Source organism: Rana temporaria, chromosome 9, assembly GCF_905171775.1.
Source record: "Rana temporaria chromosome 9, aRanTem1.1, whole genome shotgun sequence".
Classification (NCBI taxonomy): domain Eukaryota; kingdom Metazoa; phylum Chordata; class Amphibia; order Anura; family Ranidae; genus Rana; species Rana temporaria.
The window spans coordinates 148,651,543-148,667,893 of record NC_053497.1 but is presented as its reverse complement, the minus strand read 5'-3'; the positions used below and the strand labels follow the sequence as shown (position 1 = coordinate 148,667,893).

Sequence of the window (16,351 nt, the reverse complement as noted above, 5' to 3'; positions counted from 1 at the left end):
CTCCATGAGAGCTGCACGATTAATCGTCAATCGTTATCGCGATCTTTTTCCTGTTGCGATTCTTGACACAGGGTTTCATGATCTTTGACATGAAAATAATTTTCTCTCTGCACTTTGGTATGCAAAGAATTTCCTGTCTGCTCTCAGCCAAAGTCAAAGTCTGGGCAATCTGCCAAGTTTTGAAAACATTATTTATCAGTGGAAAGTTAAGTCTAAACATTGTATCACATCAAAGGAATAAACTTCTGTATGTAAATTGGGGAACGTTTAACCACTTAAACACCAAACTTTTTTTCTGACAGCTCTTTTCAAGTTAAAGCGGAGGTTCACCCTAAAAAACATCTATTTACCATCTTATCCAGCATACTTGCGTCAGCTACAGTATGCTTTTTTTTTTTTTGCGCTGTATTTACCGTTTTTAATCCTTCAGTTTCGTTTCAGACTCCCGCGGGGAGTAGGCGTTCCTATGAAGAGGGGAACATGATTGACGTCCAGCTATGGCGCGTCACGCGTTCCGAAAATAGCCGGACTAGGTCTCGGCGCTATACGGCGCCTGCACACGGACTAGGAGCTGACTGCGCAGGCGCCGTATACAGCCGAGTCCTATTTCGGCTATTTTCGGAATGCGTGACGCGCCATAGCCGGACGTCAATTATGTCCCCCTCTTCATAGGAACGCCTACTTCCCGCGGGAGTCTGAAAAGAAACTGAGGGATTAAACGGTAAATACAGTGCAAAAAAAAAAGCATACTGTAGCTGACTCAAGTATGCTGGACGGGATGGTATATAATTCTTTTAGGGTGAACCTCCGCTTTAAAAAATGTTTTTCTTTTTGCTAGAAAATTACTTAGAACCCCCAAACATCATATATTTTTTTAGTAGAGACCCTAGAGAATAAAATGGCGGTTGTTGCAATATTTTATGTTGCACTGTATTTGCGCAGCAGTCTTTTTAAATGCATTTTTTTTGGAAAAAATTAATGAATTAAAAAAAACTAGCCAGTAAAGTTAGCCCATTTTTTTTTCTTTATAAATGTAAAAGATTTTACGCTGTGAGAATCGTGATCTTCATTCTAAGCAAAAAAATTGTGATTCTCATTTTGGCCAGAATAGTGCAGCTCTAGTCTCCATGGACAGTTTGGGGTCTGATCTACTTCTCAAGGTGACTGCTTAACGTTGGCGAAACATGTATTGTTTACAATTAATTTGTATTTTTTATGTGACCTTAATAAACCGCATAGTTTGCATGGATTGCCAGCCTTTTGTACTATAACAAAGATTACCCATAGCCATGCACTCCCAACCAGTGGTGTTCAAAGGGTCTGGCGCTGGATAGATCAATTTGCAGGTTTTTATTGCTATCAGGACAAAAAGTAATGGGAGAATTCTCCAACGAAAACACAGACAAAAAATAAAACTTTTGGCTGTAGCCTTAGGTTTTAAAGTAATCAACTCATTTTTTTATGTCTAACCCGTCTTTGTTACCTAGAAGGCTGTAAATTATGGAAGAACAAATCCTACCACATGTTTTTAAGTGCATGCGTGATTCAGAAAATCTGTATCCTCTTTTATTATTTTGGAAAGCTCCTATTTTTGTTTTCCGTGACACCCAAACGTCCCTGACGACAGCTGTCAGTATTCCGTGTCTTGTTAAAAATGTAAATATTTGTGATGTTTTCATTTGGAATGTGATCACACAAAGCGTAATGTACAACTATTTCACTTTTGCATTAATGTATTTTTTTTATTTTTCCAGGGCTTACTCGGTCCTGCAGGACTTCCTGGACCACCTGGGAAAAGAGGCCCTCGGGTAAGTTCCTGCAGTTTGCATATTTCTCACCTACTGTAATGTGTTGTGCAAAGTATTTTTGGAAAATAGTGAAAAGAAAGCCCAGCTCCAGCCAAAACACACATTGTCACAGGAACAGGAAGTAAGATAGAATTTCCCAATGGGGACATCGACAGTGAAAAGATTAGGTGTTCCACATTCACATGAACTGATGAGGAACATGCTAACAGGAAGAAAGATTAGATTGATTACCTTTAGGGTCCTTTCACGCGGAGCGGACCGTCGGCTCAGCGGGGATCATCCGTAATCCCCGCTGACAGGGCGGTCCCCGCACACTGTGCAGAGACCACCCTGTCTTTCTCCCGCTCTCCCCTATGGGGAATCGGATGAATACGGACCGTCTGTCTGTATTCATCTGATCCGATCCGCCGGACGGAAGAAAAATAGGGTTTTCTTCCGTCCAAAAAAGCGGATCTTTACGGACGCGGATCTTTGCAGATGTTAGCGGATGCATCCGCTAACGTCTGCAATCCCATAGGGATGCATTACAAGTCCGTAAACAAACTTGTAAAAAACGAACGAACGGTCCGCATATGTGAAAGGGGCCTTATCAGTCTGCTGCTGCTTCTTGGGGAGGTGACCAGGCTGTGTTGCTTGTAAAGGCAGAAGTTTTTTTTTTTTATCTTAATGCATTCCATACATTAATATATAAAGCCTTCTGTGTGCAGCAGCCCCCTAATACTTGCCTTACCTGAGGTCCCTCTCTATCCAATGATGGTGCACGAGAGACTCGGTTGCCCGGAACTCTCCTCCTCATTGGCTGACACAATCGAGGTTAGTGAGCCAATGAGGAAAGAGAGGGGGTGGGGCAAAGCCGGGGGTCCATGTATTAATGAGTACAGGAAGCTGTGACTCGGCTTGGGTGCCCCCATAGCAAGCTGCTTGCTGTGGGGGCACTCGGGAGGGAGGGGCCAGGAGAGCCGAAGAGGGACCTGAAAAGAGGAGGATCTATGCTGCTCTGTTCAAAACCAACTGAACAGAGCAGGTAAGTGTAACATGTTTGTTATTTTTATGTGCTATGTGGCAAAGCTGTCTAAATCTCAGGACTAAATAGACAGAACTTCAAATCGTTTCTCATTCTTTTTTATCTGTAGAAACTCTTATGATCAATGCTCTGTCTTGTTTGCATTATTTCTGTGCAGTCAGCATTCTTCTTATACCGTGCACTACACCTAAATTCTGTTCTGGATTACGTTTCCAGTAGAGTATACTGGTGGCATCAATATAAATCGGTTGTGATTCTAATGCCACGTACACATGATCGGAATTTCCGACACGAAAAGTTAGATGTGAGCTTTTTGTCGAAAATTTCTGACCGTGTGTAGGCCCCATCGGACGTTTTCTGTCGGAATTTCCGACCGCAAAAATTTGAGAGCTGCTTCTCAAACTTTTCCGACGGGAAAGGTTCTTGTTGGAAATTCCGATCGTCTGTTTGCAATTCCGACGCACAAAAATCCTACGCATGCTCGGAATCATTGAACTTAATTTTTATCGGCTTTTCATTGTGTTGTACGTCACCGCGTTCTTGACGTTCGGAATTTCCGACAACATTTTTGTGACCGTGTGTATGCAACACAAGTTTGATCCAACATATTCCGTTGTTTTATTTTTTTAGCATAGCGTGGGTTGTCAGCACCCGGGGCAAGGCAAGTCATTTGCGACCCCTAACCTACAGCAGGGCAGCCAGGCAATAACCCGACGTAACCCCATTACTTATGGCTTGTAGGCTGGCTGGAGAGTGACAATAAAATCCTGTTAAAAGGGGAAACTCTGCTCCGTTAGGCCCTGTTCACCTCAGCGCATTGGTATTGCAGCAGAATCACTGTGATTCTGCCCACAATCGCAAAACTCACTACAATTGCAAAATGCAGGTTCAGGAGTCATTTTCAATGGCACGTAAAACGCAGTGTGGTTTTGCCACAATCATCGCACGATTTACTGCGTGGCAAATTTACATTGCGTGGAGCAGGAGCTTATTTTGAGCGACAAGTTTCACATGATCTTACTTGCTGCGATTGCAATTTGCTTTGCATGAAGCTTGTCGCCCAGAAAGGAGCAGGAGCTTTTTTTGGGTGACGAGGTTTGAGATGCAATTTGCCGTGCGACAATCACAGCAAACGGCACCATGTTTTAGGTACCTTTGAAAATAATGGTGCCTGAACCTACATTTTGCAATCACAGGCAGAATTGCAGGTGTGAATGGAGCCACCCTGGTTTGCACATTATGCGATTCTGGATGCATTTTCAAACTCCGATTCGCATGACAGGCTAGATATTATGTGTTCCTTTTTGAGGTGGTTCATACAGATGCGGTCCACACACATTGCGCTTTGAGTGCCATTATGAAAAAGGGTCCTGTGTGAGTTTGTGGAGGTTTCAGACTCACAAGTGATAGAGTAGAGTGGCATACAGAGATAAGTGTTCACATAGGATTGCTATTGACAGGAGTTTTTGCATTGAAGTCAATGGGAGGCAGCTGTGGAGCAAGAGAGATTGAGCCAAATCGCATATAATGAGGCAGATCCACAAAAGTATTACGCCGGCGTATCTCTTGATACGCAGCGTAATTTCAAATTTTGCGCGTCGTATCTTTGTTTTGTATCTTCAAAACAAGATACGACAGCATCTCGGCTAGATCCATCTTCACCCAGTCTTCCTTCAGGATTCACGCACTCCAGCGAATATGTTATGACATATTGCATGGTGGTGTATGGTTTATTTATTTATAGGTGGTGTCATTAAACCCATGGGCTGTTATCATAGGTGTACAATAAAGAAAAGGGAAAGTGTACTTTCAGACAAAGTATTCTCACCCTGCCTAGCCCTGCAGACATAAACTAACATTCCCGGGTGCCATCTTGGATGAGTAGGGCAGTCATGATCCCAAAATGTTAGTTCACCTCTGGGTGACATCTTTAGCTGTATGGTCTGGAGGGCTAGGCATGTTGGGTAAGTGTCCAGCTCGCTTCCTGCAGGTATGGGCAGTCATGGACCTCCCTGGGCTCACAGGAGAATGCTGCATAGAACAGCAAGGACCGTTTTATCCAGCAATGTGGAACTCCCTCTGTCAATGCTGTGCGGGAAGAAGAGGAGGAAAGCAGTAATGGGGAGCTTTGGGTTTTCTCTTAACCTTTCAAAATTTAACACAATGCTTTTCAACTGGCCAGGTTGCAGCAGCACTAACACCTGTAACTGGAGGCCATATGACCATCAATGCTCCAAAACACTCCATATTGTCAAACAATTACATCAACAGTTGTACCATGCAGAAATCCTAATAGGCTGTGGTGAGAGGTCGCCCACAGGGTAGGGTAACGTGATAAATTGTAAACATATGCCTAGTTGCTGTTCTCCCCTTCTTGCCACTTGTCCTTCTTTATTTATATTTATTTATACATTTAGCATTACAATAAGTATTTTATTACTGTAAATCAAGGCTGAATTGTATCCAGAGGGACATATTAAGCCAGATATATATATATTTGTACATTCTGATTTTTCTTTACTGACAACCTCCCCTGGACAGTAGTGACCTGTGTGTCACACTGGAAGTTAAAATACAATATAACCAATAAATGGCAAATATTTAACACATCTGTGCAGGATTCCTGAAGATTGTAACTGTAGATTATATTCGCAGCGGCTTGCACCTCTCGTAATTTTGGGTCAATAGCAAATTCTGAGTTCAGACTTGATCTGTACTCCACAGTTTTGGAAAGTGACCCTGGAAAAGGAAAGAATCTGGCTGTTGTTCTCCAGTTCACATCCAATGTTTATTTCCCCCAATTTTGCAGCAGACATTCTGTAAAGGGGAAGCAGGAATCAAACCCCCAAAGGGACTACGTTTGTGAGTGTTAATTTTTGTAGTTGGGAAGATATAGTGAATACAGATGTATATAAGCAGTAAAGCAGACATTTTGTTGTGCTTTTTTGTAGAAGCTAGCCTCCAAGCGATAAAAAAAACACCATTTATTGCAGCTTTAAAGGAGTTGTAAAGGCAGAAGGTTTTTTATCTTGATGCATTCTATGAATTAAGATAAAAAACCTTCTGTGTGTAGCTGCACCCCCCTAATTACTTACCTGAGCAACATCTCTCTCCAGCGATGTCAAGAGTATGTTGTACTCTGTACTGCGCAAGTGCTGCGCCTGTGCGGTACAGGGCGGGCATTATCCGACGGGGGACCCATCTCGTCAGGACACCAGCAATACAGATAAGTCATAAAAAAAATAACGGCATTTAAAAAATTGCATGGATATTAAGGGGAACCCTGTACCAATTAAAAAAAAAATGACATAGGGGTCCCCCTCATCCATACCAGACCTTTCAGGTCTGGTATGGTTTTTTAAGGGAAACCCTGTCCCCCCAAAAACCGACCCTGGATACGTAAAACATGCTGCCACGATCCAGTTCCACCTCCATGGGAGGCACCCGCCGAATGACGCTACACCTGCCATTGTGTCAGAGGGGGTGGGGTCACCCGCGCATGTGACAGGTGGCCCTGCCCTCAGCTATTTATGAGCTGTCACGTAGCGTCATTCGTCATTTTTTTATAATATTTTTACACTTTTTTTTGTGAAATGGTAGGGGTACAATGTACCCCGTTACCAATTCACATGGGGGGGGGGGCAGAATCTGGGGGTCCCCTTTGTTAAAAGGGGCATCCAGATTCCGATAAGCCCATGCCATAGTTGAGGGCATGTGGCCTGGTACGGTTCAGGAGGGGGGCGCTCTCGCCCCCCCTTTTTTCCTGCGGCCTGCCAGGTTGCGTGCTCGGATAAGGGTCTGGTATCAATTTTTGACATTTTGGTGCGGGGTTCCCCTTAAAATCCATACCAGACCTGAAGGGCCTGATAATGGACTGGGGAGGGGGAACCCATGCCGTTTTTTTTTCAATGTTTGTTTTTTTATCTGTATTGCTGGGATCCGACAATTCATTATAGCCGCGAGTAGTTTTAAATAACTTTTTTTTCCTTTTTAGATGTAATTTTGTGCAGGGACTAGGGTTGCCAACTCATCTTTTTAAAACAGAACACATAATAATTACACAGGTTCTGAGGCTAATTTAATGCAAATAAGGCACCAAGTGAGTTTAATTACCTCCTTAATCAGCCACAGAACCTGTGTAATTAATGTGTTCTGTTTTAGGCTGGGTTCACACTACTACACTACTTTCATCCTACTTTGCTCTGCTACATTGGTCCTACATTTATCCTACATTGGTCCTACATCCATCCTACTTTCATGAACAGGATACTACTTTGGTCCGACTTCAATGATATTCAATGGGCCTGAAGTAGGATCAATGTAGGACCAAAAGTAGTACAGGGAGCATTTTCAAAGTCTGACCGACTTGTGTAGGACGCTACAAGACGCTCTCATAGGGAAACATTGAACACAGAGCAAAGTAGGATGAAAGTAGTGTAGTAGTGTGAACCCAGCCTTAGGCTGGGTTCACACTTGTCCGACAAACGGTCCTACATTGGAAGCCTCATGTAGCATGACGTGTGAAAATCAATGTTTCCCTATGAGAGCTGTCTTAACTGGTCCTACACAAGTCGGTCGGACTTTGAAAATGCTCCCTGTACTACTTTTGGTCCTACATTGATCCTACTTCAACCCATTGAATATCATTGAAGTCGGACCAAAGTAGTATCCTGTTCATGAAAGTAGGATGGATGTAGGACCGATGTAGGATAAATGTAGGACCAATGTAGCAGAGAAAAGTAGGATGAAAGTAGTGTAGTAGTGTGAACCCAGCCTAAAAGGGATGAGTTGGCAACCCAGCAGGGACTGTTCTAAACACTGGAAAAATGCGCCACTTTACAGGCATACTATAGACACCCCCCAGGTATGAAATTTAAAGGAATGTTTCACTTTTATTTCACTGTAAGCATTATTAAAATGACTGCTCCCGAAAAAGCAGACGTTTTTAAAGCTTTTTTTGCATTGATACATGTCCCCTGGGGCAGGACCCAGGTCCCCGAACACCTTTTGACAATAACTTGCATATTAACCTTTAAAATTGGCACTTTTGATTTCTCCAATAGTTTTTAAAGGGTTTTTTGCGGCTTTCGAATTTGCCGCAAACACCCCGATTTGTTCGCTATTCGGCAAACAGGCGCACACCCGATGTTTGAGTCAAACTCATGTTCGACTCGTAGTATCAAGACTAGGGATGAGCCCGATGTTCATCATGCTTTGAGCCTCTAGTTTCAGGGCAGGCTATGGGAGTCACTTGTAGCAGTTCTGGGAGTTGATGTGGGTGGGTCCGAATGCAGATCACTCTTCAGTCTGCAAAGCAGGTGTAAATGTGTCATTCCTGTCTCGCAAGCATGCCAAAGAATAATGGCTACAATCTAATGCAAGACTACAGGGGAAAGGGCTATGGGAAGTTATTATGAAGGTATTACCTTCATATGTAAATTAATCAGATCATAGAGAGCAGGAGGGCAGGGTCTGAGGGGTGGGACTCTCCCTGTTTACACTGGTCGGGATTTTTAACTGGGCAGGATTGAGTTCTAATTGTGATGCATTCAATTCTGTCCAGTAGCAGCACAGCTAGCTATCAGAACAGGCTGTGTTTGAAGGGGTCGTTTCCCATTTGAACAATACTGGGATCTGTGAGGTGGAACTTGAGAGGTTTGGTCTCCTCCTGTAGGTGTGAGGGGGGGGGGGGGCGGGATTGAATGCCAATTAGGATGTATTCCATCCCACCCACCATCAGAGCTGTGATCCAAGTTTCATCAATTGCAGACTCTGAAAGATTACATCTTGGTGTGTTCTAGGCTAGCGATTGAGCAGGAAGTGGCTTGCAGGCCCTCGGTCTACATCCAGACTATACAGTGTCACATGGTCCATTCAGGTCTAGTGAAAAGAAAGTTGGAGCTCAGCTTTCAAGAGGAAGTACATTCTTCCTTTTTTTCTCCCCTTTTTTGTTTCTTGCCTGCAAAGTAAAGGCATAATGTGCTAGTATGCGATGCATACTAGCACATTATGTGCAGCTTACCTGCAAACAAAGCCTGCGTTGTCACCGCATCCATCTTTGCCCATCTTCCATCTGGGCTGTGTGACTGGCTGGACCTGCGTGACGTTACTCCCGAACATGCGTGCTGTAGCCGCCAATCGCTGCACTGGCTTCTGAAGAACCGCCACGAGCGGGCGTTCCTTCAGAGTGCATGCACCGATGACGTCAGCACAGTAAATATCTCCTAAACGGAGCAAGTTTAGGAGATATTTACAGCACCTAGAGGTTAGCATTATTATAGGGTTACCTAATGGGTACAAAGAATAGGGGAAAGTTTACTTCCTCTTTAGGGCTTAACTAAACTATGCTGGCAGGGTGGACTCTGATGACATCTGATATAACTGCTGCACAATTTCCCATCACTCCCGTAGTCAGTGGTGTGTGCCACCGGCATTGTGCACAGAAAAAAAATGCTAGATAAATTGTAAAACACTTTTACTGAACAGAATTGCAACATTTCCAAAAGCAAAAATGCCATTTCCCCTAGTATTTTTAACTCGAATTCCAGTTTAAAGGACATGTTCATTTTTAGTTCACCCACTCTAGTCTTCTAACCTACAACCTCCCCACCCCTCCCCCCACCTAGATGGTAGCCTCCTCCTGTGTTTACATCTGTTTGCCTGAGGTCTTCTATGGCTCTGGCTGTGCTTATGTGGTAACTTCCTGTAGGCTTCAGTGGGCTGTGCTTGTATACTAAAGGTGCTGGTTATCCACTTAAGCCCCGGACCTTTAGGCAGCTAAATGCCCAGGCCAGGTTTTGCGATTCAGCACTGCGTCGCTTTAACAGACAATTGCGCGGTCATGCGACGTGGCTCCCAAACAAAATTGGCGTCCTATTTTCCCCACAAATGGAGCTTTCTTTTGGTGGTATTTGATAACCTCTGCGGTTTTTATTTTTTGCGCTATAAACAAAAATAGAGCGACAATTTAAAAAAAAAAATCAATATTTTTAACTTTTTGCTATAATAAATATCCCCCAAAAACATATATACAAAAATTATTTTTCCTCAGTTTAGGCCGATACGTATTCTTCTACATATTTTTTGGAAAAAAAAATCGCAATAAGCGTTTATCGATTGGTTTGCGCAAAATTTATAGCGTTTACAAAATAGGGGATAGTTTTTTTTTTTTTTTTTTTTCTACTTCTAATGGCGGCGATCAGATTTTTTTCGTGACTGCGACATTATGGCGGACACTTCGGACAATTTTGACACATTTTTGGGACCATTGTTATTTTCACAGCAAAAAATGCATTTAAATTGCATTGTTTATTGTGGAAATGACAGTTGCAGTTTGGGAGTTAACCACAGGGGGCGCTGAAGGAGTTAGGGTTCACCTAGTGTGTGTTTACAACTGTAGGGGGGTGTGGCTGTAGGTCTGACGTCATCAATCGAGTCTCCCTATAAAAGGGATGACTCAATCGATGCAGCCGCCACAGTGAAGCACGGGGAAGCCGTGTTTACATACGGCTCTCCCCGTTTTTCAGCTCCGGGGAGCGATCGCGGGGGGGCGGCTAGAAACGAATAGCCGTGCCCTCGTCCCGGATCGGTTACAGACCGCTTTTTTTCCCGGGGGGGTCCAGATCGGACCCCCGACCCGTGGAAAGGCGGGGACGTACATGTAGGCCCATATGCCTGTACGTGCCATTCTGTGGACGTATATGTACATGCGGCGGGCGTTACCGGTTATACCACACAATTCAAGTCTATTAGGAGTCACTGGAAACTTAATCAAATCCTTTTTTTTTTTTTGAGGGGGGGGGGGGTATTCAAAGGTATTAAAGCAGTATTAAACCCAACACCAATCATTAGACGTGGTGGCTGCATCCTTTTTTATTTTATTTGGCTTTTTTCCTCGTGTTTTTACCTGGTGATCTGGCCCGTAACACACCTCCAGTATTAGTGTTGCGCTCACCCCCGAAGGAGCCGCTGGTTGTTTATGGGATGGCACATTTAACTCATGGCTCTTTTCCATCAGAAGTCCTAGGGGTTGGATGATGCGTCATACAGTAATAGTAAAAGGAATGTCCGCAAAGGAATGTCTTTTTATGTGCTCTTTATTACCCAGCCGGGCAAAAACAATGAACCAATGATAAAAAGGGACAGAGGTTGAAAGGAGAACAGCAGATTCAGGCGCAGTATTTGGAACAGTCCTGCTCCCATACGTAACACTTTTATACCACTCTTACTTGAGTGGGCCTAGCGTGCCCGGATAGGCCTCTCTAACTGACCTAGCAGCCGGAACACCACTCGAACCTCTTCAGGACGAAGTCTCTGCCACAGGCCTTCTCTGATTGCAGATACGGAGGTAACCCTCCTAGGTAAAGTTATGCCTGGATCTTCCTCTTAACGTCGCCCGGGTGCCGACTGAAAGAGGAGTCAATCCTTCAGTGTCCGATCACCTCGATCCCCGGTGGTTCATCGGAATCCTATTGGACCGCCAGCCTCTCATTGGCGCTCCTCAGACTGACTCCCCACCGAACAGCTACACTTGCTTGGGATCTTCAAAAGTGGGAACCCAGTCGACTACTGGGTGCCCATCCTGCTTAAATGCTCCGAACCAACTTACGCCCTGAAGCCAGGAACACTGCATAGCACGCGCACTCCGGCCAGGTAGGCCATAACGCCGGAGCGCCGTGATGTGGCCACCCTCAAGGTGGGTGCCACACCGGAAGACCCGGCCAAAATGGCGTCTGTTCCATAAGTACCCTCTCCCAGCATGCCCAGCGAGGCCCAAGCCTCGTGATTGGCCGCTGGGAGAGAACACCCAAACCTCAACTCCACTGCTGCCACCTACCACACTGGGGTGGGTACTGGGGAAAAACACCCCAGTACAACAAAATGAGCCCACAGCACAGCCAAGCTGAAACAGAGACCCTAATTAAATGATTGTAATTGGAATCAGAGTCACTTACACTCTGATTATACTCTAAATTTCAATAGCACCGGTACTTGGGAGTAACCCGGCGCTACAATAGTGAGACACCACCCTGGAAGAATAAGCACAGGAGACACAGCAGACAGCAGCATTGTCAGTCTGGGGTGGGGAGGGTAGTATGAAATGTATTAGCAGATTTAAACACGCCAACAAACCTGATGCCAAACTCCAGCTCACACTTTATAATCGGCTACAGGGTTGAAGGTTGTGCACGAAATAAAGAAAAGCTGATCATTTCAACTACCCTTAAGCTTGAGCTTTTGAAAACAAACGGCTCTATCAGCTGATATCAGAGCCGGTCCAGTCTCTGAAAAGATCCTACCCAATTGGTCGGTATCCCCCCAGATGCCTGGACGGGCATCTGGTTCAGCATCTCAGTGATCCGCTAAGACCCCCTTCAAACTGAGGCAGTTTTTAGGCGTTTTAGCTCTAGAAGTAGTGCCTGAAAACTGCTCTTCCATTCATTATAGTGGGTGCTTTCGCACCTGGGCGGTGCGCTTGTTGGGCGTTCGGAAAAGTCCTGCAAGCAGCATCTTTCGGGCGTTACAGTGCTCCCAAAATGCCCCTGCCCATTGCAATGAATGGGCAGCGATTCGGAAGCGCTGCAACAGGGTTTTTTTTAACCCCTTTTTATTTGGGTTAAAAGCACCCCGATATCGACCGAAAAGTGGCACAGAAGCGCCACTGAAACAGCGGTAAAGCGTTGCTAAAAGTGGTGCCTTACCACTAACGGCCAGCGTTTTCAGTGTGAAAGCAGCCTAAGAGCCTAAGCCAGCCACTCCTGCCCCCTCCACAGCCCATCGCTCCAGTGAGTGATGGAGGAGCAGAGTGGAGAGCTGGTAATAGTCACCAGCTCTCTGCACACTGAAGACCGAAAACTGAGAGATCAGCAGTGTTTGATTGCTCATTTGTCCCCTGCTGGGGGACAGTTGCAGCATTGGATCGATGCTGCATCCTTCTAGGTGAGTATAAATCTTTATTTTTTTAAACATCTCTTTTAGGTAAATAGTTTACCTATCAGTGTTTGCAAACAGTTTTCTGCTAATTAGTGATCTCTTCAAGCATTTTCTTTTATTCAGTGAAAATTATTCAATCGCCATATGTATCTAAACTCATCATTCATCACATAACAACCTCAATGGCATTTCAGAAAAACAATAAACTATTAAAAAAGAAACCCAAAACACTCTTTATGGGATCCCCATGGCTCTGTCACACACACATGTGGAAAAAGTCAAATATTACGATGTGTGTTTGGATCATTCCTCCTCCTCCCCAACATGTCATTGCCAAGTGGGTCTGACTGGGAAACCAAACCATTTTTTTTTTTTTTTTTATGAGCCATCAGGTTGTTTCCATTATTATGATGCAATTTGTGGGCACACATGGCATGGCTCCCACTGATTCCCAGTGGTGCTACTATAAGGCTGGCACAAACCAGTATTTTCAGGTGTCTGGTTTAGAAGATCAGCTTATCTGCATGTTAGCAGCCTCCTCTGTCCCTGAAACTGAAACAAAATGATTTGAATAGGTTTTATTTAGAAATGTATAAACTGCTTTGTCAATAAAAACTAGAAAGGTTTTTGTTTCGAATGGAGTTGGAAAACTTAGGGAAAAATTATAGGACCATTGCTGACTTTTTTAGAAGTTGCGAATTTCAGAATTGACATCCTTCCATTACTTGAGTCACTGACCCCAAAGCAAGCATGTCTATATCATGTGTCCCAAAGTTCAGGAGGGTAAAAAAACAAAGACTGATGCCGCGTACACGCGGTCGTTTTTCGGCATAAAAAAAACACAACATTTTTTAAAAACGTCATTTAAAATGATCGTGTGTGGGCTTCACATAGTTTTTCGGCTTCTGAAAAACGACAAAAAAAAACGAACATGCTGCATTTTTTCATGTCGTTTTTCAAAATGTCGTTTTTCGTGTTGTAAAAAATTATCGTGTGTGGGCAAAAACGAAGCATGCCCAGAAGCAAGTTATAAGACGGGAGCGCTCGTTCTGGTAAAACTATAAAACTACCGTTCATAATGGAGTAAGCACATTCATCACGCTGTAACAGACAAAAAATCGCATGCCTTCCCACACCCCCAGTCAAAGCGTGCTGCTCTTGCATGGTGCAAAAGCACCATAAAATTAAGGTGACCAGATTTTTAAAATGAAATCCGGGGACATATTTTTTCTTTACTAGTAAAGGCAACAATCAGCGACTCTCTGCCCGTCGCCGCCCGCCTCACAACCTCTCAAGTCTTACTCTTCGGGCCCCAGCTACTACTGGATGGGGAGCGGAGGAAGATCACTCTGCCAGGGAAGGCAAGGAGATGGGCAGGTGGCTGGCCAGGACTTGAGCCAAGGCAGAAGAACATGCGAGCGAAGCTGAATGGGCATGCGCCCAAAACTGAAGAAATATTCCCTCCACTCAGACCAGCACATGATCATCAGAAAGGGGCACAGATAATGGGAAAAATACAACCCCCCTATGCTAGTAGGCACGGCGGAGCAGGGGTGTGTAATTCTATTTTTTTAATTTTAATTCTGCACTGATTGTCTTTGAAATTGCACCTGCCCCCTATTAAATCCAATCTGGGGACAAAACCAGGGACAGACTTGGTCCGGGGACAGTGTCCTCAATCAGGGGACTGTCCCCTGAAACTGGGGATGTCTGGTCACCCTACCATAACTAAGAGATCGATGCTAAGCAAAGAAAACTGGCAATCAAGTGAAAGCAATCAACAGAGTGGATTGGGCTATAACTGTGCAGGGATGGTAGCTCTTAAACACAATCACCTGCCCTTTTAAAGTGAAATGAAAGTGCCTTCTGGTGGTCCCCACACACAAGTTAAACCCACCCATTCATGCTCCCTTGTTGTCCCCCAGCTTTACACATCCAACGTGGGTAAGCTATGATGTTGGAGCTTACCCAGGTGGGTGAAGACATTGTCTTGTCCACCTTATTATGCCTGAAAATCAGGGCTCAAGTCCTGCGGGAACGCGTGGGAACGGAGTTCCTGCACTTTTTTCACAGCAGGAACGCAGTTCCCTTTGCAGGACTAGAGCAGCCGAGCCGCCCGAGCCAATCCTTCACTAAGCGGCGATGCCCAGCTCGAGTCACTGTCAGGGGCAGGAGAACCTTAGTAATCCTTTATGTTACTGGCCGCTTCCTGTATATGGATTCATCAGGTAGTGTGCGGGTATTCCGTCACTTCCTTGATGCCGCAATGTCTCCTGGGAGCTTTTGTCACTGTTCCCAGGAGACATTGCAGAGGTCTGCCGCGAGTTATCGCGGGATTTATAAAGAACTTGCTTAAAAAAAACATGCAGTTTAGTAATTATGCATATGAGCGTATCATTTTTTTTTTTTGGTGGGGGAGAGGATCTTGGGTGGGATTTCCCACACTTTTTTCCCCAGGACTTGACCCCTGCTGAAAATTTACCAAATAGGTCTAAGCACTGTGACGTGGGGGTCGTCACATAAGCTGCCATACCTGGAAGTTCTGGTGCATTAGAGCAATGAAGCAATGGCTCTACATAAAGGGAGACTATGAGGGAGCCAAGATAGGTGAGTATACAGTGCATCCGGAAAAGTATTCACAACGCTTCATTTTTTTCCCCACATTTTGTTATGTTACAGCCTTATTCCAAAGTGGAGTAAATTATTTTCCTCAAAATTCTACAAACAATACCCCATAATGACAACGTGAAAGAAATATGTTTGAAATCTTTGGAAATTTATTAAAAAAGGAAAATATCCCATGTACATAAGTATTCACAGCCTTTGTCATGACACTCAAAATTGAGCTCATGTGCATCCTGTTTTCACTGATTATCCTTGAGATGTTTCTACAACTTGATTGGAGTCCACCTGTGGTACATTCAGTTGATTGGACTTGATTTGGAAAGGCACACACCTGTCTATATAAGGTCCCACAGTTAACAATGCATGTCAGAGCACAAACCAAACCATGCAGTCCAAAGAATTGTCTGTAACCTCTGAGACAGGATTGTATAGAGGCACAGATTTGGGGAAGGGTACAGAAAAATGTCTGCAGCATTGAAGGTTTCAATGAGCACAGTGACCTCCATCATCTGTAATTGGAAGAAGTTTGGAACCACCAGGACTCTTCATGAGCAGGCCCACCTGGCCAAACTAAGTGATCGGTGTAGAAGGGCCTTAGTCAGGGAGGTGACCAAGAACCTGATGGTCACTCTGACAGAGCTCCAGCATTTCTCTGTGAAGAGAGGAGAACCTTCCAGAAGAACGACCATCTCTGCAGCACTCCACCAGTCAGGCTTGTATGGTAGAGTGGCCAAACGGAAGCCACTCCTCAGTAAAAGGCACATGACAGCCTGTCATGAGGGACTCTCATACCATGAGAAACAGCATTCTCTGGTCCGATGAAACGAAGATTGAATGCTTTGCCCTGAATGGAAAGCGTCCTCTGTAAGAAACCAGTAACCACTGATCACTTGGCCGACACTATCCTTACAGTAAAGCATGGTGGTGGCAGCATCATGCTGTGGGGGTGTTTTTCAGCGGC

The 16,351-nt window shown here is 44.6% G+C and overlaps 1 protein-coding gene across 2 annotated transcripts in view; it reads left to right on the top strand.

Annotated features, from left to right (window-relative positions):
- COL27A1 (collagen type XXVII alpha 1 chain) overlaps window positions 1-16,351 on the top strand; it is a 540,002-nt gene that overhangs the window by 86,717 nt on the left and 436,934 nt on the right. For both annotated transcript variants that reach the window (XM_040324820.1, XM_040324819.1), the window contains exon 4: window positions 1,755-1,808. In XM_040324820.1, the coding sequence (XP_040180754.1) occupies window positions 1,755-1,808 (54 nt within the window). The remainder of the gene's footprint in view (window positions 1-1,754; window positions 1,809-16,351) is intronic.